We start from the raw sequence: 24540 nt of genomic DNA on the forward strand, positions 1-24540 counted from the left end.
TTTTTCTCTATTAGGTTTATTAGTGCACACTGTATAAAACATGTTGGGTGGTCTTCTCTGTCTGTGAGACGTGACAATCATATGTATTTGTTTCTTTACAAAGCTTTCATTAGGAATTCTTATATCTCATCTTTGCTGTTTTGGTCATCGGGCCAAATCAAACACAGTCCAGTGACTAGCTGTCCCTCAAGTTTGCACATTTGTTGTTTGAACTGCAGGAAACAGTTCTATCTTAATACAAAATCAGAGAAATCTGTTAAATTATGTCAGTTAAGAGCCGCCAAGCAGAGCTTCTCACTTGTTTTTGTGTGACACAAAAACGCCCACAAATCGACTCCACATATGTCACATACAGACATTTTTCCGCTGAAGCTGTAGCTTTTTTCTTTGACCCCTTTACTGAAACCGCCATCATACAGCACAAGACCACCTGCGAGTGAAGGATGTTCATGTATTATGTGCTCTTCCTCCCTCTCTTTAGAGCCTGTAAGTCACTACATGCAATATTTTTAACACTAAGAATTATTTCAATCTTATTGAGGTCCCTGATTTTCTTCGATCTGTGTTTCAGATGGTGCTCTGCTCTACACTAACCCCGGAGACAACGTGACTTTACTGTGTTTCTGTGACAGCATCAACGACAAACATCTGAGTTGGTACAAGCAGGTTGCAGGGGAGCAACCTCAAGTAATATCCTCTTTTTACAAACATTTACCTGACAGCAACACCTTCTACAACCAGTTTAAAGATGACAAACGGTTTTCAGTTCACGCCGGACAAGGCTTCTACCATCTGAACATTTCTAATGTTCAAGACTCTGATTCGGCCCGATACTACTGCGGACGCACCACTATTACATTCACTGAATTTGATTATGGAATATTTTTGGTTTTAAAACGTAAGTATTTGGGGTATTTTCTGATAAAAAAATGTTTTATGTTTATTTTCTGTCGTAACTCTTTCTAAAATGTCTGTTTTCAGAGTCTAGTCACAGGTCTTTCCTCCTGCAGCCGATGTCCGACTCTGTGCAGCCCGGAGACTCCGTGACTCTAAACTGCACGGTGCAGACTGGGACCAGAGACGGTGAACGCAGTGTTTACTGGTTCAAAGAGGATTCAACAAACTCCGACATGGGTATCATGTACATCCCCACAGACAGCAGCAGTCAGTGTATAAAGAGCTCTGAGTCTGAGTCTCCTACACAGAGCTGTGTGTTTAGTTTATCCAAGAGGAATGTGAGCCAGTCTGATGCTGGAACGTACTACTGTGCTGTGGCTGCATGTGGAGAGATACTCTTTGGGAAAGGAACAAGACTGGATGTTGGTGTTGAAGGTGAGCAAAACATATTTTTAAAAAAATCTCTTTTTTTTTCTTATTTATTTATTTGCTTAGTCTACTTTTCATTGTTTCACAGGGACACATGACTTTTCTCCTGGATTTGTCTGGCTTTGCATGGTTGCAGTTCTGCTTGTGTTAAACATAATTCTCACCTGTATCATCTGCAAAATGCACAGAGGAAAACAACTTCATTCTGGAGGTACAATTAACTCATATTTATCAAAAAAAAAGTTTGTTTGGCTGTTGTTTTGATGAGAATAAGAGTAAAGTTTTACTATATTTTCTCATTTATCTCAAGTGGTATGTGGCCATGTAGACAGTTTTTATTTGCCCAGATTTTAAGGCATCAGTCTGAGGCTTGTTTCTAAACCTCAGTTAATGAATGAAAGTGAATGGTGGTAGACAACACTGAACAGGGAATTAAAATAAAGATCTTTTTCTGTTTCACAACCAGAGTCTCAAGCCAGATGTTCAGCTCCCTCCACAGCAACCGCAGAGGTGAATAAAAACTGCTGACTGTAAATTAATTGTTGAATTACATCTTAACTGCACGCTGCATTGTTCCCTTCATATTATTTTAATTTGTGTGAAGAACAAAATGATTATATGTGATATATTTATTTCCTTACCAGGATAACCAAAATGCAGACAACCTCTATTATGCTGCCTTAAGTGTCGACCTGCGCAAGAGATCAACAAAACAGAGTGATCCGACCTGGAGCGAGTGTGTGTACTACAGCGCAAAGCAGTAGAGGTGGACTAGAACAGGATTCTCTTAGAGTCTCTTTTGAGGTGTAATGCAGATTTAGATTTAAGTTTTAAGTAAGAACTAAACATGCTTTTATTATTTCTTTGTGGTCTGCATTGCTAATGAGCTTATACTGCTTTTGTCTGTTTTTGTTTCTTGCAAATAAAAACCATGTATCTAAAATGAGAAGGCTGAATGTATATCCGAGATATTTTAAGAAGAAACTTTGGTCAGCAGACAGTATCAGACCCTGTCTTAGGAGGAGTCTAACAGTGGGAAATAATCCACCTCAGTTTATGGTAAAGTTCTGTTGTAATGTGTCCTTAATATACTCTAAAGTATAACAAATAATGGGTCTATTGCTGTCTGATAAAGAACATATTTCTAGTTTTTGTATAATCTGATATAAAGTACAGCTTGTTATATCTTGTTAGAGCAGTGTTTCTCAATTCCGGTCCTCAGGCCCCGCTGTCCTGCATGTTTTAGATGTTTCCCTGCTCCAACACACCTGATTCAAATGATCAGCTCATCATCAAGCCTCTGCAGAAGCCTGACAACAACCTGATCATTTGAATCAGGTGTGTTGGAGCAGGGAAACATCTAAAACATGCAGGGCAGTGGGGCCTGAGGACCGGAATTGAGAAACACTGTGTTAGAGTATTGTAAAATAAGGTGAAATCAAAGAAGCCACTCGTGCTTTTAGGATCAAGATTATTTCATACTTTTTGTGTTTATCAGTGTTTTTTAAGCAAATCATATATGTGGATTTTATGTTGTTTATAATCAAATAAACATAATTAAAATTTGGACCACTTTGAGTTTGAGACATTATATGTGTGTGTGTGTGTGTGTGTGTGTGTGTGTGTGTGTGTGTGTGTGTGTGTGTGTGTGTTTAAACCAGAAGTAAATCAGGCTTCTTCATGCTGTTTATGATTGGCTGGTGGCACCATGTTTGATACGGTGACCTCACACAGCCCAGTAAGTGAGTAATGAGTTAACCTGTGTCTGCACTGATGACTTTTCTGATTCATATGAAAACAACTAGAAATGATACCTCTGATATTTTACATTCATCTGAATCATTTTCATAATATACATCTGACCTCGACCTCAACTTGATTATCCCAGGCTGCAGTGTGGGCACAAGATTGAACCCAGGGCAGGTTGATATGGACAAAATCAAATACCACAACACTGTGGCGATGACTATAAGTGCTTTCACAAGATATGAATACAATGAGATTTTACATAAATAACCATCACTATCAGTGTGAATATAATGACTAACAGTTGTTATGTCCCGGTCTAGGGGAACCCTGGCCACAACAGATAATGTGCTCCCTCCGTCTTCCCACACCAAAGAAGGCCAGCAACCACGTTTTCAGGTTCAAAAAAGGAGCAGTTTTTATTTTGCTTCAGGGGGAAACACAGGCCAAAACAATAAACAAAACAATCTAAGGAAAACCCTAAACTTACCTAACGAAGAAAAAACAAAAGGGGAAAGAATGACAAAATACTACCCTGATCTCCTAACAAAAACATAAACAGGAGAAAACAGGTTCACAAAATAAAGGCTGCTCCCCCCCTACTAAACTGCCCTGCTATTTACACGTATTTACAAAAGGTTTCAAGGATTCGAGGCTTCCTCGAAATATGCTCACAGTGCTAACAACAAATTACTCGGAGCTACTACAGTCATCTACTGATCTACAAAGATTACCAAAACCAAACAACTCGTAACACTGTGCTGGCGGTTCTTTGCGGTGGGGAGGCTGGGGAGAGGGAGAATGCAGGCCGTCGGCGCTCATGTAGGCCTAGGACTCTGCCCCCTGACCAATCGCGCGGCAGCAATCGTCGTCATCATCATCATCATCATCCAGCGCCACCTGTTCCCAATTCACACTGGAGCAGCAACACACACACACACTAGGGAGAGGAGACACTATAGCAAAAGGAAAAAACAAAAACACATTCACAAATGACCCACAGGGTCATAACACCCCCCTACCTAAAAATTGGACATTTACCCCCTACAGTAAATGTGCGATTCAAAGAGCTCTAGACAGGGTATCAGCAATGATGTTCTCTAGTCCCTTCTTATAACGGATCTCAACACTAAAGTCCTGAAGCAACAACGACCAGCGCATTAGGCGTTGGTTACTGTTCTGCATCTGGGTCAAAAACACAAGAGGGTTGTGGTCAGAGAACACGACGGTTGGCGTTGAGCTGGACCCAATGTACACTTCAAAATGTTGTAAAGCCAACAATAAAGCCAATGCTTCTTTTTCAATAGTGCCGTAGTGCAACTGGTGTTTTTTGAACTTTTTGAGAAGTAGCAGACTGGATGATCGACGCCTTGCTCATCCTCCTGCAGGAGCACCGCGCCCGCACCGAGCGTGCTGGCATCCACCTCCAACTTAAAGGGGCGCGTGAAGTTTGGCGCCGCGAGCACAGGAGCGATGCAGAGGAGAGCTTTGGCAGCTTCAAAGGCCGCTTGACATGTTTCTGACCATTTAAACAGGGATTTCTGACTTGCTAAGCTGGTAAGCAGAGCAACAACATCAGAAAAATTTTTACAAAACGCCTGGTAGTACCCGGCCATCCCCAAAAAACGGTGGAGCTCGCGGCGCATCCGGGGAGCCGGAAAATCAACGATGGCCCTTACCTTGGCCATAACAGGGCAAACTTGGCCTTGCCCTACTTTCTTACCTAGGTAGGTGACAACAGCCTTACCAAACTCGCATTTGGTCAGGTTGAGTGTCAAAGAGGCGGCACACAAACGGTCAAAAATCTCACGAAGTGTTTTCACATGTTCAGTCCACGTCGATGAATAGGCCACTATGTCATCGAGGTAGACCTCACAATTCCTGACCTCATAAAGGACAGTGTTCATCAGCCGCTGAAAAGTGGCTGGTGCGTTTCGCAACCCGAATGGCATGACCGTGTCCTGTAAAAAATGATCAGGAGTGACAAAGGCGCTGATTTCAGATGCGCGTCTAGTGAGTGGGACCTGCCAATAGCCCTTAAGGAGGTCTAATTTCGTGACGTATTTGGCAGAACCCACACGGTCGACGCAGTCATCCATTCAGGGTAGCGGGAACGAGTCTGGTTTTGTGACGGCATTAACCTTGCGGTAGTCATTACAAAAACGCGGGGTCTGATCAGATTTGGGCACGAGAAGCGAAGGAGACTTCCACGAGCTACAGCTCGGGACGGCGAAACCGTGGTCAAGGAGATACTTAACCTCCTGCTGCATAATGGCGTGTTTCGCAGGGTGCACACGATACGCGTGTTGTTTAATAGGTTGGTTGGCAAATAATAGAACAACTAGAACAGTCTGGTAAGTTCACTTTAATGTAATGCAGCTTTTAAAACAAGGAAAAGGCAACATTTATGTCATATCACAATATCAGAAATCAAAAATCTAAGATGATATCAATATTTTGCTGAGCTCCATTGAAATATACAAAACAGAAATGTAACTTTTCAAAGCAACACAAACTTCATTGTATGAAGATAGAGCAGCAACACCAATCACAGATGCATCTCAAAACCCAGTAAACTGGCCCTTTAATGTAGCACAGCATGGTGGGAACAGTAGTAGACAAAAGAGGTGTGTTCACAATTGACTCTGTCTGCTGTATGGGCTGGAACTTGAAAGCACCACACTGACACTGATGTGCAGACTAGCTGTAAATGATGACACCAGCACAATATGGCAGCGCTCGTATCTGGGATATTTTTGGCTTCATTTTTGGACAGTGGGAGGAAGTGGAGCCGCAGTGTCCATCTTTATTTGTCAATGGGCTCATCAGCCATCAGGGAATACAGTCCCCAATGAGTGTAAAAAAAGATGGACAACAATGTTGTACTTCCTCCCACAAAACAAAAATGAAACCAAAATATCCCAGATACAAGCGCTGCCATCTGACTCTAGTGACATCATTTGTAGTCAGAGTCTGCGCAGCAGTGACCAGTATTGGAGCTGCACTTTCGAGTTCCCGCCCACACAGCAGCTGACTCAGTTGTGAGCTGAGCTCAACTGTCAATCATGGCATAAAACTCCATTCTTATATCATTAAATATCTAATTAAAAACAAGCTAATTAGAAACACAAACATTTGGACAAACAACAGCATGATGAGACCTACTTGAAATGACAGAATCCATGAACTTTAATGTTTTAGTTTGGCCCATGTCCTATTTCTAAACATTTGGAGGAAGTTTTGACCTGTACTGCAGCCAGCCACTAGGGGGGCGCTCAACATGCTTCGGCTTCACTTTTGGAGAGCTGTGGTCCTGTTCACTTCTTATATATGCTGTTGACAGTCCAATGTCAGACAGCTGCAGAGTGTCCTGATGGAAAAATAGCTTTACTTGTTGCTAAAGTAACTAACCGCTAACTGACGTGGCAAACCCATCAACAGACCACCTTTCTACTGTTTTCACTGACATGAAACCTCCATCAGTCTCTGAGGTGGTGTTCTGTCCAAGTCTCACCATGTGCACCAGAAGCTCCCGAATCCAGGACTAGTCAGCTGGTTAATGCAAAGAGACCAAAGTACTTTAAGTATAGTATTTAGTATTTTAAGCACTCTGAAGCTGCAGATTAAAAAAAGACTGAGCAAAATTTTAACATTTCATTCACCCACTTGTGCTGCACATTAAAAAAAAGGGGTTCAGCTGAAAGATTTGATATCAAATACTTATGCTGTAAAGTAAAACGCTAAAAGACAATGCTGTAATATACAACACTGGATGCATGCAGACATAGACATAGCATCTTCAAAAACAAAATCCCCTCTGATCTATTAATACCTTTCTCTAACCAGAAATGTATGCAGAGGGTGCAGTGTTAAAGCCGGGCAGCTCTCTGTGTTTGACGTTTGTTTTAACTCCTGCGGTGAACAAGGTGTGAACTGCAGCGAGCTGGTTTCCGCTGGTGGAAACTTAAGCCTTAGCTAGAAAACAGGAAGACTGGCCTGTGGCCTCCAGGCCACAGCGTACAGCAGCTCAGACTGCAGCCAAGAGCAGAGAGAAGTCATTTTGAAAGGGCAGCTGTGTGAAATGAGAGTCGTGTCTTCAATGCAGATTGCACGCTATGTAGACAATGAGAAATACAAGCCCTCATTAGGAAAGGACAGAATGGTTAACGCTGGAATATAAGTACAGAATGTCATCTTATGTTAACTAATACTGTCAGAGTGAAGATTTCCCTAAATCATCATGACATCATGTATTATAAGCTTGGAACAACTCAATGACTAGAGTGGTTTCAGGCTGGTGTAGCAGTGAGTTCACACACACACACACACACACACACACACAAATAAGTGTCTTAACTGTCATCTCTCAGCCAATCAGCATGGTCTCTGCATGGTAAATCACAGAATGCACTCTAGCGTATCTATCCAATGGAGAACCCATGATGAAGTGCCCTCTACGATGAAAAAGTGATCAGGTGACACTTGGATGCCTCCTCCATGGTGAAAAGGTGATGACATGCCCTCTAGGACACCCAGTGAAAAAGTGATACAATTCTAGTGAAGAAAACATGGTGAAGTTCCCTTGGGTGAAGAGAGAAGAGTAAAGTGTCCTCTAATGTGCCCTTGCAGAGGATAAAATATAATGAAGTGCCCTCAAGGGTGTTATTCTATTGAGGAAAACATGGGAAAGTGACCCAGGGTGCCCCTCTAGTGGAGAAAATGTCATGAGGTGCTCTCTAGGGTGCCCTTTGAGAGAAAACATAATGAAATGCCTTCTAGGGTGCCCTCCCAATGGAGAAAATGTGATGAAGTCCACTAATGGGTGCCTATAAAATGGAGAAAATGCGATGCGGTGCCATACAGGTGGATCAAACAGCAGAAAATTAGAGGAATGACGGTTTAAATTAGGGTAAATTATGTTGAATATGTTGTTCCAGCGTTGTATGCCAACTTACATTGTATGGCATCATAAGCAGTCAAAAGTAGTTGTTTGGCCATATGCAAGTAATTCAGTCAAAATTCATTCAGAGGCTCCGTTGTATGATGTAAAATATAAACAGTATGTGTGATTTCTAATTCAGTGATTCTCCCTCTAAAGTTAATGTCAAGTTCAAGGCTCATGCTGTTGTTACTGTTGTTGTGGATAAAACTCTTGTCAAGGACCAACATTGCTATGGTAGGTGGCACTGAACATTGTGCTCACTGTTTCCAAAATAGGACATTCAATCTGATTGGTCGATCAAACACAGTCTTCTCTGTGAAGAGAGGAGAACGCACAGAGATTCAATTCACTCATCACAGCACCTGAACACGATGACTCCTCCAAACTTTGCTTTGTATCTCACGTGTCTGTTCACGGTGAATATAGGTAAGTCGTGTCTTGTTGCTGTCTGCTGTTTACTGTACTGTAGTACATTTTTATATACTATACTATTTTTGCTTTTGCTGATCCTAGCACAGATTATTACAACATAGTAGCATTAAATTAATTGTGTGTCTGTTTCTTCATTTACTCTTCAGCTCCTACAACAGCTTCAAAACAGTCATCATTACATTTTGTGTCAGTAGATCTTGGAGCTACTGTGACTCTGCAGTGCTTCTGTCAAGATGACGCAACAGTGATGTTTTACTGGTATAAACAAAGTCTGGGACAGAAACCAAAGCTGATGTCGACATTCTACAAGCATAATGATAACAGCACCTTTCATGATGAATTTATGAATAATCCACGTTTCTCCCTTAATTCGGAAAAAAGCAAATATAACTTGAAAATTTCAGATTTGCAAAGTTTGGACTCAGCTACCTATTACTGCTTAGGGAGCAACTTATTAGACTTTGAATTTTGCGATGGTACAACTGTCAGTGTAAAGGGTTCAGGTTTGAACGTCCCAGCTTTGGTCCATCAGTCAGAATCTGAAGGCGTCCAGCCAGGAGACTCTGTGACTCTGAACTGTACAGTACACACTGGGACCTGTGATGGAGAACACAGTGTTTACTGGTTCAAAAACTCTGAAGAATCTCATCCAGGACTCATTTACACCCATGGAGGCAGAAATGATCAGTGTGAGAGGAAACCTGACACACAAACACACACCTGTGTCTACAACTTGCAAATGAAGAACCTGGATCTTTCTCATGCTGGGACCTACTACTGTGCTGTTGCCTCATGTGGACACATATTGTTTGGAAACGGGACCAAGCTGGACCTTGAAGGTAAGTAACTTTCCAGCAGAGGTTGTCTTATTTAATACATAGTGATGATAAAAGGATAGGTTTGTATTTTAAGGGCTTTTTTGATATAATACACAAGGATTACAGAGACCAGAGTTTCCTATTGGCTTGTGATCATGTCTGTAGATGCCATGGGGCAATTCCTTTCTAGCACAACTCAACTGTGGGAGATCTAATCCGTGTTTAATGCAAATTTGTGTTCTAATATTTAGCCAAATTCAACATGAGGCTTCGGCATTCTGAGTTAACTCAGATCAAGTGGCTCTTACAGGGTTTGACATTAACCACGGCCCGATGCCACGAAAAGTTACTCTGTGGCCAACAAATTTTCAATGTAGGCTTGCCTCTGCTAATGCAAAGTTATAATTTCTCAAGTTTTCTTTACCTGGCCAAGAAGTCTTGTTCATTTCACCTGAAAGAATGGCCTTGCGAAACACCACATCACAAATCAAGTGTAATCAAGTGTAAAGTTGCGTTACATTGCCTTTTCTGTACTGTTTCACATTTGGGCCACCAAAAATGTACTTTGGCCACCAAATTTATAGACCTGGTGTCTCCGCCTGGGGCAGATGCTTGCATCTAACCTTGATTTTTGTCCTGGCAGTTGCATGTAGGAATATTTCTTGTATTGCGTCCAACTTACCTACATTCCTCTACCAAGTATCTCTTCGCCACAGCTCAGCAAAGAAACAATTCCCATGGCAACACAATGAGGGGAGTCGAGCCCGGGAGAATTGTTCACTGGCTATAAAACATTGACTGATTAGTCTTTTGAATGGTACATGACATCTGGTTATTGTATTTGGAAGATATGCACTTGACTCGTTTAATTCAGACTGCCGAAGCCTCATAATGAGTTTCATTTACACTTTTTTTAAAGCAGTTATACAGAGAATGAGGACTGTGGACTTTGTCCCCAGTAATTATTATTATATTACCTGTTACTTACATGTAAATCCCTTTACGAAAGGATCTCTTTGTGGCCAGCAGGAGCAAACAACACAACAACCAATAACTCTCTCAATGTACAAATGGGTGTGTCAGTAATTACTTGAAAGTACTCAAACACATCCTTTAATCAATAAGATACACAGATGTGAAAAAACACCTAGCAAAAAGAGCTCTGTAATGTCTCCTGGTGTTTGTCTCTCTACAGATAAGGTGGACTCTCCCAGCTCTGTTGTGTATTTCTTGAGCGGAGCTTTGGCATTCACCACCATCCTGGTTGTTTTACTTGCTGTCAAAGTGTACAAGATGAACAAAAGATGCAGCCAGTGTTCAGGCAAGTGTTACTCTTTGAAGCTGACAGATCGTATTGAGTGCATACTGCATTTGAATAAAAGGACTTTCATTTTGTGTGTCACAACCAGAGTCAGCAACGTCTACCACGAATGCAGTGGTAAGTATCATCTTGTAGTGAAAATATTTTTTAAAAACACAGCAGTATCTTTGTTTTATTTACCTGTACCTTTGTGTGCCTCTGTATGTTTTTTGTCTCCAGTCATGTCAGGATGCAGAGAGCCTCCATTACGCTGCTGTGAGGGTGAACAAGGCCAGCAGACCGAAAAGACAGACAGACAAGAACCAGAGTGAATGTGTGTACTCCAGTGTAAAGCAGTAGAGCTGGACCAGTTCTGTCCAGCAAACACTGTGTATGATTCCACCAAATTCAATAAATATAAAGGCTCACCTTGCAATGAACTAAGCTCGAGCGCTGAGGAAACACTTGTGTCACGTGTCTTCTTTGAAGGGACGACAGTTGTGAAACTTCTCTTGATTTCCATCATGTGTTGCCAAATGTCAAAAATACGTGTTCTGAGTTTTTCACACCACAAAAACATGTTATTAACCAACCAGCCAAAATTTGACTGCTAAGTATGTTTTTTTTTCTGCTCTCAATGTCTCAATGTCAAACACCACTACAACCTGAAACATGTTGTTCCTTCCTTTGTTGTGAATAATTTATTAAATGATTGATTGATTTAAAGACAAAGGTCCGTCCAAAAAATCCTGAACACAGAAATTGTGAACAGCGATTCAGAACTACATAGTTCCTAGTTTTCATATGTTTTCAGGACATATTTTCTATAATGTGTTTAGGAGAAACACTTTTTCCTTTACACGGACTTCAAAGAAGTACACTGACACCGCTGCAGTGCTGCTGGGGTTAGCTACTCTGAGAGTTTCCACAGCTCTAACCAGCCCAGCATCGCTGAGATCACATATACAGCATGTTCATACGTGAGACCAAAGTCATCAAAAAGAATCAAAGACACAATGCTCGTCTTTGTTTGTTGTTTATTGCACACACGATCACAAACAGAAGGGTCTCATGGTTATAGCAACAGTTACACAACAGTGAAGAGGAGAGTTCTCAGACCCTGTCATGTCTTCGTCTCTGTGGTTTCAGGCAGGATGTCTCTACATCAATGATTGTCGTTTTTTCTCTGAATCTGACCTATAGATCCTTTCCACATCTGAGCAGATCTTTGACATAAGTAAGCAGTGACAGAAGTGTTTACATACTTCAGATGAGGTAAAAGTAAGAGATGCTACAATTTTCTACATTAAAAATAATGGAGAGGGGAACACACGAAGACCAGTTAATTCATTCATCAGTTGTATAAAGTCAAGTTTTGTCTGACAAAATCGGTGGTTTTTAAGACTACTTTAGATATGGGCTGTTAAGGCACAGAGGGTCTGATGAAAAGATCCTATTGCAGTGCATTCTGGGAGCTTTAGGAGCTTGATATATACTGTACTAGGGGCTGTACTCACCATTTTAGGGCCTGGTTTTGTTAATTTTGGTCATTCTTTGAAGGCACAAAGGGCAAATGCTGGAACAGCAAGTGAAAAAATAGTGAAGTTCACAGAAATAATGAAGAGTTATTATTTTTGTTTAATTTTCAAAGTTATACGTTTGTTTCTCAAAATTGTGAGATCTATATGTTATTTTGATAAAGTTCCTCATTATATCATTTAAATGATCTTTTTTGTGATCAGTGGATCTGCATCTTGCCTGGAGGTAATCTTGAACACTGCTGGATCTATAGGCCTTTTTTTTATGCACATTCATGTCTGTCTGCTGATTCAGTAAACTCAAAAAATCTAAAAAAAATTAAAAAAAAAAAAAAAAGGTTTTTATGGCTGGAGGCATTATGTTTTCAGCTCATCCTATTTTTGTGAACATATCTCATTAACACCTTGAGGGACTTTCTTCAAACTTCACAAAAAGTTTTCACTGACTCAAAGATGAACTGATTAAAATTTGGTGGTCAAAAGTCAAGTCACAATGACCTCACTGAACACAATTTTGGCCATAACTCAAGATTTTTATGCACTAATTATGACAAAATTACACACAAATATCAAAGAGGATAAATAATGCGGTGATGATATTTTATATACTAAAGGTCAAAGGTCAGCTTCACAGTGACATCATAATGTTTCTCTGTACTCCTCTGTAAAATTAGTCTCTGTGTGAAGGCATCCTGTTTCTGATGACTTTATTCACTGGAATCACACATGTAAAGTGATAACTTACAGTTTTAGGTCGATGAAAGTCAAGACGCATGTTGACTGGTTGGTGGAGACACACAACTGTGAGGCAGTAGTTCTTGACTGCTTGACTGCTCTGTTTTATACAACCACTGACAGCTGACTTCTCACTCATGTGAATCTTGGTGTAACTTTACAAACCCATGTGGTGGCATTGCAGTAGGTGCTTCACCATCTGTTGCCTGGTGGGGATCTGCACTCTACTGAGTGGCCTCTTCTGGTTTGCACATTGCTTCTCTTTTGAACTATGACTGCGCGTTGATTGATGAAAACAAATTATATCTCATGTTTTACTACTACAGAGATATCAGAGCCAGCGGATTTCAAAAGGTCAAGCCGGGATAAGGCTGTTTTTAGCGGGTTAACATGAATGCTAACCGCCTGGTCATCTTGCTAGCTGGCGAGGTATGCTGGCCGTCCCGTTAGCAGGATGACACATCTCCGAAAACTTCGGAGCAAATCTTAAACTACATGCTATCGTGATGAATCGACCACAGATTTTAAGTTTTAATAATCTTAAAATGACATTCTGTGATGCTAATACAGTAGTATTTCAACACTTATAACTTTAAGTTGTGGGTCTTCTCCACTACCATTGTTGTTACGAAATGCATTCTGGGATACATGGCTGCCCCAACTCCACACAAGTCACCACCGGATGCATCCTCGATAAAACGGGCGTGGCAAGAACACATCCAGGTATTTGACTGTACTTGGCGAGATGCGGACTTTTGAATTGAGACTGATGACGTTTCTCAAGTACACAAGAACACAAGTACAGAGAAGAACGCAGACTGAGAAAGGGCTCACATTTTGGATTCGGTCTAATTATCTTCATACCTGTTGGGTTCTGTGAGAACCTCTAAAAGAAACAGACCTTTCAAGTATACTGTACAAAAGATGATGGACAAGCGCTTCTTCACAAGCAGTGGATGTCAGTGTGAAAAGGATGTGGTTACATGACAAGCCCTTTCTCTTCCTGTCATGTATTACAGGTGCAAGAAGAAAAACAATTGAACTTGCTTTTGACAACAACCAGTATTGTTTCATATAGACTGAAAGTTAAAAGAAAGACTTTGGAGCTGTGGTACCGAGGTAAAGTTAACCTTTCAAATAAAATATGTTCTCAGCCGTAAAGGATTCCAACAGAGTCTCTGAATGGATGCTGATTATAACTAAATCTATATATCTATTTTCAGTGGTCATCTTGATGTCAGGACTAACCCAGCAGTAAGGCTGGAGTAGGAAGTTAGAGGAGGATTCTGACACCCAGTGAAACACTACATAGATAGTAGTATCTTTTCCTGTATTAGCCTTATTAGCCGTAAAGAAAGAAAGAAAGTATGTCTGGTAGATTCTACTGCAGCAAGAGAGTAATTCTTACATTGAATCACAACACAGTCTATTTTATTTTGAGTAAACGGGTTATGATTTCTATAAAGAGACACTAGTTTTGAATTTTTCAAATGTATTTGTTGGTGCTTTAAGCACCACAAGCTTAGTACCATTTAGTGCCATAATATTGGTCAGAGGTCAAACATCTCTACGGCCGATATATCTCCAAAATTTGGCAACTCACACCAAAAAAATCTAGCACTTCAGGTAAGAGGAAAAATGTGTATTTTTGTGTTGGGGAGTGAGCTGTCCCTTTAATTGTGAAGACCAAAATGATTTGATTTACTAAGCAGCCAATCAGATGAGGCAGGCTGAAAATGGTGAACCAATCAGGTACTTGACAGATCTGGTATCCTTTCACAGCTGCACGGTGAATGTCAGTCTTCTGTCACTGTCACTCTGATGACCACGCTGGCAGAGAGGATGGTAGTGAGCCTTTTAAATGTTCTCCTGCTCTGGTTTGCGCGTAAGTAACAACAAATTTGTGAGATCTTTTTAAGCGGGAAGTGACTGTATTATTTAATCTCCTTGTTTTTCCGTTAGTTTCAGGTGAAGCACAGCCAAGTGAAATCTCTCAGCCTGCATCTTTCCAAACAGTGGAGCAAGGACAAACAGTTACCATTTCATGTCACATTAATAGTGCAGTAAGAACAAGGATATGGTGCAAACTGAACACTGCAAGGAGACTGCAGGTGGTGTCCTTAACGGATACCTTATACCATCTGACAACATATACTGAGCACACAGACCGATATTCAGTCAAATCTGATAACATCAACAGTCATCTGGTCATATCTGCAGCAATGATGGAAGATGTTGGCACCTACTTCTGTGGAGTGTTGGACTTAAACGATGTTCGTTTTGGACAAGGAACCTTTTTGATGGTTAAAGGTATTCATTCTCAGGGGCTTATCAGTCTACACCCATTCTTGAGAAGTCGGACAAATCAGGTCTTATCAAAAAGAAAAGTTACTACTAACCCTCTAAGTATAGTTTTTGGGGGTTAAAATGATTTATATCCATGAAAATTATGCAATTTATGAAATCTTTTGTTTTTTTTAACTTCTAATTTTACTCTGTGCTGAAAAACAAATCATTCAGAACGACAGACAATTATGAAATTTAAACGCCTTTAAAATCTAAACTAACACAACCTAAAGATAACACATGTGTCCCAGATTGATCTTACAGATTTGAAGTCGATGCTGACAGAAGTGACATAACTCTCAATTCTCAAGTTAATTAAATGAATAAATGTATAAAAGAAATGATTTTCTGTGTCTGATAAAGACAAAAATTCAAGTCCTCAGCTGCAAAAAAAATGCTATTTAATAAAAAAAATTTAATTACTAGGAGGTTGAGCTGTTGTTTTGTCCCAGTTCTCAAGAATGATTCATGATTCAGCTGAATGTGAACATCATGCCAGTGATCGCAGTTTTTGGTTTCTTCCCAAAGGTGCAAACATGATCAGTGACTCTGTGGTCCAGCAGCCAGAGTCTCAGTCGGTCCAGCCAGGAGACTCTGTGACTCTCAGCTGTTCTGTTCACGTCGGTCACTGCGCAGCAGAACTCACGAGCGTCATGTGGCTGAAAAACTCCCATCATTCTGCTCCACAAAGGATTCACTCCTCTGGAAGTCAGAACCACGTCTGTCAGAGGACAGCGAGTGGAGAAACTACGTGTGTGTTCGACTTTCCCGTGAGGAACGTGAGCTCTGATGATGCTGGAACCTACTACTGTGTTGTGACTTCGTGTGGACACACAACATCTGGAAACGGGACCAGGGTTAAAATTCACAGTAAGACAGAAAGATTTCAGTTCAAAAAACGTCTTGTATGAATAGTTTTTTAAGTTTGTTGCCAAAATCTTTAAATGGTTGTTCGTTCTCATAATGTTTAAAGGAGAGGCTACCTTAAATACATCTGTCCATCTGAGTCCAGCTGTTATTGCTCTGATGCTGTCAAATATTGCTCTTGGGATGGTGACACTTCTACTTGTATGGACACTTTGCAAGAATCAAAAGAAAGATCCCACAGGTGTGTAAAACTATATATCATGTTGATTATCTGTATATCTGAAGCAAAAGCAGAGAATAAGAGTAAAGTTTGACTATATTTTCTCATTTATCTCAAGTGGTATGTGGCCATGTAGACAGTTTTTATTTGCCCAGATTTTAAGGCATCAGTCTCTGAGGCTTCTGTCTAAACCTCAGTGAATGAATGAAAGTGAATGGTGGTAGAGAACACACTGAACAGGGAATTAAAATAAAGATCTTTTTCTGTTTCACAACCAGAGTCTCAAGCCAGATGTTCAGCTCCCTCCACAGCAACCGCAGAGGTGAATAAAAACTGCTGACTGTAAATTAATTGTTGAATTACATCTTAACTGCATGCTGCATTGTTCCCTTCATATTGTTTTAATTTGTGTGAAGAACAAAATGATTATATGTGATATATGTATTTCCTTACCAGGATAACCAAAATGCAGACAACCTCTATTATGCTGCCCTAAGTGTCGACCTGCGCAAGAGATCAACAAAACAGAGTGATCCGACCTGGAGCGAGTGTGTGTACTACAGCGCAAAGCAGTAGAGGTGGACTTATTACATTTAATGACTAGAACAGGATTCTCTTAGAGTCTCTTTTGAGGTGTAATCCAGATTTAAATTTAAGTTTTAAGTAAGAACTAAACATGCTTTTATTATTTCTTTGTGGTCTGCATTGCTAATGAGCTTATACTGCTTTTGTCTGTTTTTGTTTCTTGCAAATAAAAACCATGTATCTAAAATGAGAAGGTTGAATGTATATCCGAGATATATTAAGAAGAAACTTTGGTCAGCAGACAGTATCAGACCCTGTCTTAGGAGGAGTCTAACAGTGGGAAATAACCCACCTCAGTTTATGGTAAAGTTCTGTTGTAATGTGTCCTTAATATACTCTAAAGTATAACAAATAATGGGTCTCTTGCTGTCTAATAAAGAACATATTTCTAGTTTTTGTATAATCTGATATAAAGTACAGCTTGTTATATCTTGTTAGAGCAGTGTTTCTCAATTCCGGTCCTCAGGCCCCCTTGTCCTGCATGTTTTAGATGTTTCCCTGCTCCAACACACCTGATTCAAATGATCAGCTCATCATCAAGCCTCTGCAGAAGCCTGACAACAACCTGATCATTTGAATCAGGTGTGTTGGAGCAGAGAAACATCTAAAACATGCAGGGCAGTGGGGCCTGAGGACCGGAATTGAGAAACACTGTGTTAGAGTATTGTAAAATAAGGTGAAATCAAAGAAGCCACTCGTGCTTTTAGGATCAAGATTATTTCATACTTTTTGTGTTTATCAGTGTTTTTTAAGCAAATCATATATGTGGATTTTATGTTGTTTATAATCAAATAAACATAATTAAAATTTGGACCACTTTGAGTTTGAGACATTATATGTGTGTGTGTGTGTGTGTGTGTGTGTGTGTGTGTGTGTGTGTGTGTGTGTGTGTGTGTGTGTGTGTTTAAACCAGAAGTAAATCAGGCTTCTTCATGCTGTTTATGATTGGCTGGTGGCACCATGTTTGATACGGTGACCTCACACAGCCCAGTAAGTGAGTAATGAGTTAACCTGTGTCTGCACTGATGACTTTTCTGATTCATATGAAAACAACTAGAAATGATACCTCTGATATTTTACATTCATCTGAATCATTTTCATAATATACATCTGACCTCGACCTCAACTTGATTATCCCAGGCTGCAGTGTGGGCACAAGATTGAACCCAGGGCAGGTTGATATGGACAAAATCAAATACCACAACACTGTGGCGATGACTATAAGTGCTTTCACAAGATATGAATACAATGAGATTTTACATAAATAACCATCACTATCAGTGTGAATATAATGACTAACAGTGTAAAGGCAAATGATAGAACAACTAGAACAGTCTGGTAAGTTCACTTTAATGTAATGTAGTTTTTAAAACAAGGAAAAGACAACATTTATGTCATATCACAATATCAAGATATCAAAAATCTAAGATGATATCAACATTTTGCTGAGCCCCATTGAAATATACAAAACAGAAAGAGCTTGATCCATGAAATTTCAAATGTAACTTTTCAAAGCAACACAGATTTCATTGTATGAAGATAGAGCAGCAACACTAATCACAGATGCATCTCAAAACCCAGTAAACTGGCCCTTTAATGTAGCACAGCATGGTGGGAACAGTAGTAGACAAAAGAGGTGTGTTCACAATTGACTCTGTCTGCTGTATGGACTGGAACTTGAAAGCACCACACTGACACTGATGTGCAGACTAGCTGTAAATGATGTCACCAGCACAATATGGCAGCGCTCGTATCTGGGATATTTTTGGTTTCATTTTTGGACAGTGGGAGGAAGTGGAGCCGCAGTGTCCATCTTTATTTGTCAGTGGGCTCATCAGCCATCAGGGAATACAGTCCCCAATGAGTGTAAATAAAGATGGACAACAATGTTGTACTTCCTCCCACAAAACAAAAAGCAAGCCAAAATATCCCAGATACAAGCGCTGCCATCTGACTCTAGTGACATCATTTGTAGTCAGAGTCTGCGCAGCAGTGACCAGTATTGGAGCTGCACTTTCGAGTTCCCGCCCACACAGCCGCTGACTCAGTTGTGAGCTGAGTTCAACTGTCAATCATGGTATAAAACTCCATTCTTATATCATTAAATATCTAATTAAAAACAAGCTAATCAGAAACATGAACATTTGGACAAACAGCAGCGTGATGAGAACTACTTGAAATGACAGAATCCATCTTTGGGAAAAATGTGGTGTGTACTTTAATGTTTTAGTTTGGCCCATGTCCTATTTATAAACATTGGGAGGAATTGGGCCACCAAAAATGTATTTTGGCCACCAAATTTATAGACCTGGTGTCTCCGCCTGGGGCAGATGCTTGCGTCTAACCTTGATTTTTGTCCTGGCAGTTGCATGTAGGAATATTTTTTGTATTGCGTCCAATTTACCTACATTCCTCTACCAAGTATCTCTTCGCCACAGCTCAGCAAAGAAACAATTCCCATGGCAACACAATGAGGGGAGTCGAGCCCGGGAGAATTCTTCACTGGCTATAAAACATTGACTGATTAGTCTTTTGAATGGTACATGACATCTGGTTATTGTATTTGGAAGATATGCACTTGACTCATTTAATCCAGACTGCCGAAGCCTCATACTCAGTTTCATTTACACCTTTTTTTAAAGCAGTTATACAGAGAATGAGGACTGTGGACTTTGTCCCCAGTAATAATTATTATATTACCTGTTAAAGACAAAGGTCCATCCAAAAAATCCTGAACACAGAAATTGTGAACAGCGATTCAGAACTACATAGTTCCTAGTTTTCATATGTCTTCAGGACATATTTTCTATAATGTGTTTAGGAGAAAAACTTTTTCCTTTACACGGACTTCAAAGAAGTACACTGACACCGCTGCAGTGCTGCTGGGGTTAGCTACTCTGAGAGTTTCCACAGCTCTAACCAACCCAGCATCGCTGAGATCACATATAAAGCATGTTCATACATCCCATTAGCAGGACAACACGTCTCCGAAACGTAAAACAGTAGTATTTTGACACTTATAACATTTAGTTGTGGGTCTTCTCCTCTACCATTGTTGCTACGAAATGCATTCTGGGATACATGGCTGCCCCAACTCCACACAAGTCACCACCGGATGCATCCTCGATAAAACGGGCGTGGCAAGAACACATCCAGGTATTTGACTGTACTTGGCGAGATGCGGACTTTTGAATTGAGACTGATGACGTTTCTCAAGTACACAAGAACACAAGTACAGAGAAGAACGCAGACTGAGAAAGGGCTCACATTTTGGATTGGGTCTAATTATCTTCATACCTGTTGGGTTCTGTGAGAACCTCTAAAAGAAACAGACCTTTCAAGTATACTGTACAAAAGATGATGGACAAGCGCTTCTTCACAAGCAGTGGATGTCAGTGTGAAAAGGATGTGGTTACATGACAAGCCCTTTCTCTTCCTGTCATGTATTACAGGTGCAAGAGGAAAAACAATTGAACTTGCTTTTGACAACAACCAGTATTGTTTCATATAGACTGAAAGTTAAAAGAAAGACTTTGGAGCTGTGGTACCGAGGTAAAGTTAACCTTTCAAATAAAATATGTTCTCAGCCGTAAAGGATTCCAACAGAGTCTCTGAATGGATGCTGATTATAACTAAATCTATATATCTATTTTCAGTGGTCATCTTAATGCCAGGACTAACCCAGCAGTAAGGCTGGAGTAGGAAGTTAGAGGAGGAGCTTAGTACCATTTAGTGCCATAATATTGGTCAGAGGTCAAACATCTCTACGGCCGATATATCTCCAAAATTTGGCAACTCACACCAAAAAAATCTAGCACTTCAGGTAAGAGGAAAAATGTGTATTTTTGTGTTGGGGAGTGAGCTGTCCCTTTAATTGTGAAGACCAAAATGATTTGATTTACTAAGCAGCCAATCAGATGAGGCAGGCTGAAAATGGTGAACCAATCAGGTACTTGACAGATCTGGTATCCTTTCACAGCTGCACGGTGAATGTCAGTCTTCTGTCACTGTCACTCTGATGACCACGCTGGCAGAGAGGATGGTAGTGAGCCTTTTAAATGTTCTCCTGCTCTGGTTTGCGCGTAAGTAACAACAAATTTGTGAGATCTTTTTAAGCGGGAAGTGACTGTATTATTTAATCTCCTTGTTTTTCCGTTAGTTTCAGGTGAAGCACAGCCAAGTGAAATCTCTCAGCCTGCATCTTTCCAAACAGTGGAGCAAGGACAAACAGTTACCATTTCATGTCACATTAATAGTGCAGTAAGAACAAGGATATGGTGCAAACTGAACACTGCAAGGAGACTGCAGATGGTGTCCTTAACGGATACCTTATACCATCTGACAACATATACTGAGCACACAGACCGATATTCAGTCAAATCTGATAACATCAACAGTCATCTGGTCATATCTGCAGCAATGATGGAAGATGTTGGCACCTACTTCTGTGGAGTGTTGGACTTAAACGATGTTCGTTTTGGACAAGGAACCTTTTTGATGGTTAAAGGTATTCATTCTCAGGGGCTTATCAGTCTACACCCATTCTTGAGAAATCAGACAAATCATGTCTTCCCAGAAAGAAAAATTACTACTAACCCTCTAAGTACAGTTTTTGGGGGTTAAAATGATTTCTATCCATGAAAATTATGCAATTTATGAAATGTTTTGGGTTTTTTTTACTTCTAATTTTACTCTGTGCTGAAAAACAAATCATTCAGAACGACAGACAATTAAGAAATTTAAACGCCTTTAAAATCTAAATTAACACAACCTAAAGATAACAGATGTGTCCCAGATTGATCTTACAGATTTGAAGTCGATGCTGACAGAAGTGACATAACTCTCAATACTCAAGTTAATTAAATGAATAAATGTATAAAAGAAATGTTTTCTGTGTCTGATAAAGACAAAAATTCAAGTCCTCAGCTGCAAAAAAAATGCTATTTAATAAAAAAAATTTAATTACTAGGAGGTTGAGCTGTTGTTTTGTCCCAGTTCTCAAGAATGATTCATGATTCAGCTGAATGTGAACATCATGCCAGTGATCGCAGTTTTTGGTTTCTTCCCAAAGGTGCAAACATGATCAGTGACTCTGTGGTCCAGCAGCCAGAGTCTCAGTCGGTCCAGCCAGGAGACTCTGTGACTCTCAGCTGTTCTGTTCACGTCGGTCACTGCGCAGCAGAACTCACGAGCGTCATGTGGCTGAAAAACTCCCATCATTCTGCTCCACAAAGGATTCACTCCTCTGGAAGTCAGAACCACGTCTGTCAGAGGACAGCGAGTGGAGAAACTACGTGTGTGTTCGACTTTCCCGTGAGGAACGTGAGCTCTGATGATGCTGGAACCTACTACTGTGTTGTGACTTCGTGTGGACACACAACATCTGGAAACGGGACCAGGGTTAAAATTCACAGTAAGACAGAAAGATTTCAGTTCAAAAAACGTCTTGTATGAATAGTTTTTTTAAGTTTGTTGCCAAAATCTTTAAATGGTTGTTCGTTCTCATAATGTTTAAAGGAGAGGCTACCTTAAATACATCTGTCCATCTGAGTCCAGCTGTTATTGCTCTGATGCTGTCAAATATTGCTCTTGGGATGGTGACACTTCTACTTGTATGGACACTTTGCAAGAATCAAAAGAAAGATCCCACAGGTGTGTAAAACTATATATCATGTTGATTATCTGTATATCTGAAGCAAAAGTAGAGCAATATGTTGTGTCACATTCAGCAGCATTGACAGCTGATATCTGTGTTTGCAGCAGCATCAAGATCCAGTGATGAATCTCTCGAAGGCAACCAGGTAATTCATTTGTTTCTTTTAACTTTTTTTGCTCTTCTTCTTCTCGGTCAGCCCTCAACCATTCATCAATCCTCAAATCTCAGCCCTTTTTCCATCCCTGCAAAACCAAAGGGGTCTGTGCCTTTGTTGTTTTAGCCCTGACACCGGATCTTTCTCCAATCCATCAGATTTGCTGAATCTTTTGACTATAATTCATTATCTTTGGTCTGCTATTTATTTTTACTTTTTGTCTGAAAACACTTTGTATGTGTGTATTTTAAAGTGCCACATGAATAAAGCTTTATTTACTCACTTCATTTACAAGGAAGAACTGAATAAGGTCTGTGTGTCACCTCTCTGAGTCCAAACATTCAGAGCAAAATGTTTGCATTTGCATGTCTTTCAGACTGGAGATGCAGTCACCTATGCAGCCGTGTGTTCAGCTCCAAGACGCGCCGCCTGTAGACCAGCTCCAGTGAAATACAGTCCAGATGATACTGTACTTTATTCTGATGTCAGGTACCGTCAACAGGACTGACAGACTCATGAGTAAAGATTCCACCAGGATTTTTTCACCAGACTTGTGACCAATAAGTGTTATGCAGATTCTACTGCAGAAAGAAAGTAGTTCCTACATGAAACTGCTCTCAACAACGTCTGTGGATTATGTTGCGTAACTGAGTCATGATTCTTGGAAAAAGAATGGTTTTGATTTTTTTTATTATTTTTTTTATGCAGCACAACAAGCTATGTGCCATTTATTTGGAGGGAAGGATGACATCTTTATGGCTGATGTCTCCAAAACTCTGCAACTCACACCAAAAAAAATTTAGATGGACAAATAGCACTTGGCCAGGGGTGAAATATGTATTTTATTATTATTATTTTGGGGTGGCCTGCCTTTCAAACCTTTATTTTTTTTTTTTACTGCTAATAGTTTTACATTTTTGTATGATTAAAGATTGCAAATTAAAAATAAACAAGACTGAGAAAGGCCTAGACTTCTTTTTATTCAATATATGCAGAATTCAGGAGCTGAATGTGTGAGTCTGTGAGTTGCTCAGTGAGGTGGGACACCCACCTCTGATTAGAGAGTCAACATTATTTTTTTATGATAGAAATTTAATTATGTATATTTGCCATAAACAGCTGACTCTATGTTAGCACTGGGCTTGCATGTTTCAGGATGATTTGACCTGTGGAGCAAGTTTCAACCCATGAAATGCAGATTTTAGTGCTAGTAAATTTGAAGAAATTTCAGTATTAACAGCACTGATGTGTTTTATCACAATACAGTTATATTATTTAGTTCTAAAAACTTGTTTAAAAGGACCTGCATGTAAAATTTAGTGGCATCTAGCAGAGATCTTGCAGATTGCGAACTCCTCAACTCATCCTCACCTTCCAAACATGTAAGAGAACTTGAGAATTTGTGCTGGTCATATCTATAGACGGTGTTTGTTTTGTCAGTTTGTCTTGTCTGGGCTACTGTAGAAACATGGTGGTGCAACATGATGACCTCCATAGAAAAGGATCCACACCCTGTGTATAAACAGGACTCGTTTGAAAGTAATGAAGATATTCTTATTTTACGGTGATTACACACAAATGAAAACATACTTATGTATATTATAATGCATTTTTCTGCCATATTCTGCCAGTAATCCCCATAAATCTTATCTACTGTACCTTTAAGTGTGTAGTACTTCTTTGATGACACAAGTCAAAGAAAGCAGTTTGTTGTGTGTCAGATGTGTATTCAATGAACATAACACAAGTGACAACATTATTTTCTGAACCCACACAAGGAAGCTTTCCATCTGCGTCTCTTCTACACACAGAATACTTCAGTCATCTTTTAAACAACATAAACAAGCCACGTCTTTCACACTGAGTGTCTTTTTA

The 24540-nt window shown here is 40.0% G+C and overlaps 2 protein-coding genes, 1 long non-coding RNA gene and 2 pseudogenes across 5 annotated transcripts; all 5 read left to right on the forward strand.

The window, feature by feature from the left end:
* The first annotated feature begins 400 nt into the window (after positions 1-400).
* LOC146306142 (uncharacterized) lies at positions 401-1724 on the forward strand. Its single transcript, XM_084713181.1, has 5 exons — positions 401-486; positions 572-898; positions 982-1323; positions 1415-1537; positions 1714-1724. Exons 1-5 carry the CDS (start codon positions 444-446, stop codon positions 1722-1724), a joined length of 846 nt encoding a protein of 281 aa, XP_084569307.1. The 5' UTR covers positions 401-443.
* Positions 1725-8385: 6661 nt separating this feature from the next.
* LOC146306143 (uncharacterized) lies at positions 8386-11008 on the forward strand (annotated as a pseudogene). The gene is made up of 4 exons (XR_014769039.1): positions 8386-9285; positions 10460-10585; positions 10674-10702; positions 10805-11008. The product of XR_014769039.1 is annotated as an uncharacterized LOC146306143 (transcript).
* Positions 11009-13227: 2219 nt separating this feature from the next.
* Positions 13228-16094, forward strand: LOC146306144 (signal-regulatory protein beta-2-like). Its single transcript, XM_084713182.1, has 3 exons — positions 13228-13266; positions 14757-15147; positions 15712-16094. The coding sequence occupies exons 1-3, from the start codon at positions 13228-13230 to the stop codon at positions 16092-16094; spliced, it is 813 nt and encodes a 270-aa protein (XP_084569308.1).
* A 354-nt stretch (positions 16095-16448) lies between these two features.
* On the forward strand, positions 16449-17301 carry LOC146306145 (uncharacterized). The gene is made up of 2 exons (XR_014769040.1): positions 16449-16592; positions 16727-17301. It is a non-coding gene; the product is annotated as an uncharacterized LOC146306145 (long non-coding RNA).
* Positions 17302-20873: 3572 nt separating this feature from the next.
* On the forward strand, positions 20874-23212 carry LOC146306146 (signal-regulatory protein beta-2-like; annotated as a pseudogene). Its single transcript, XR_014769095.1, has 6 exons — positions 20874-20977; positions 21037-21362; positions 21927-22268; positions 22373-22507; positions 22616-22656; positions 23042-23212. The product of XR_014769095.1 is annotated as a signal-regulatory protein beta-2-like (transcript).
* Positions 23213-24540: the final 1328 nt, after the last annotated feature.

The sequence above is a fragment of the Lutjanus erythropterus genome, chromosome 23, assembly GCF_056507025.1.
Source record: "Lutjanus erythropterus isolate fLutEry1 chromosome 23, fLutEry1.hap2, whole genome shotgun sequence".
NCBI lineage: Eukaryota > Metazoa > Chordata > Actinopteri > Lutjaniformes > Lutjanidae > Lutjanus > Lutjanus erythropterus.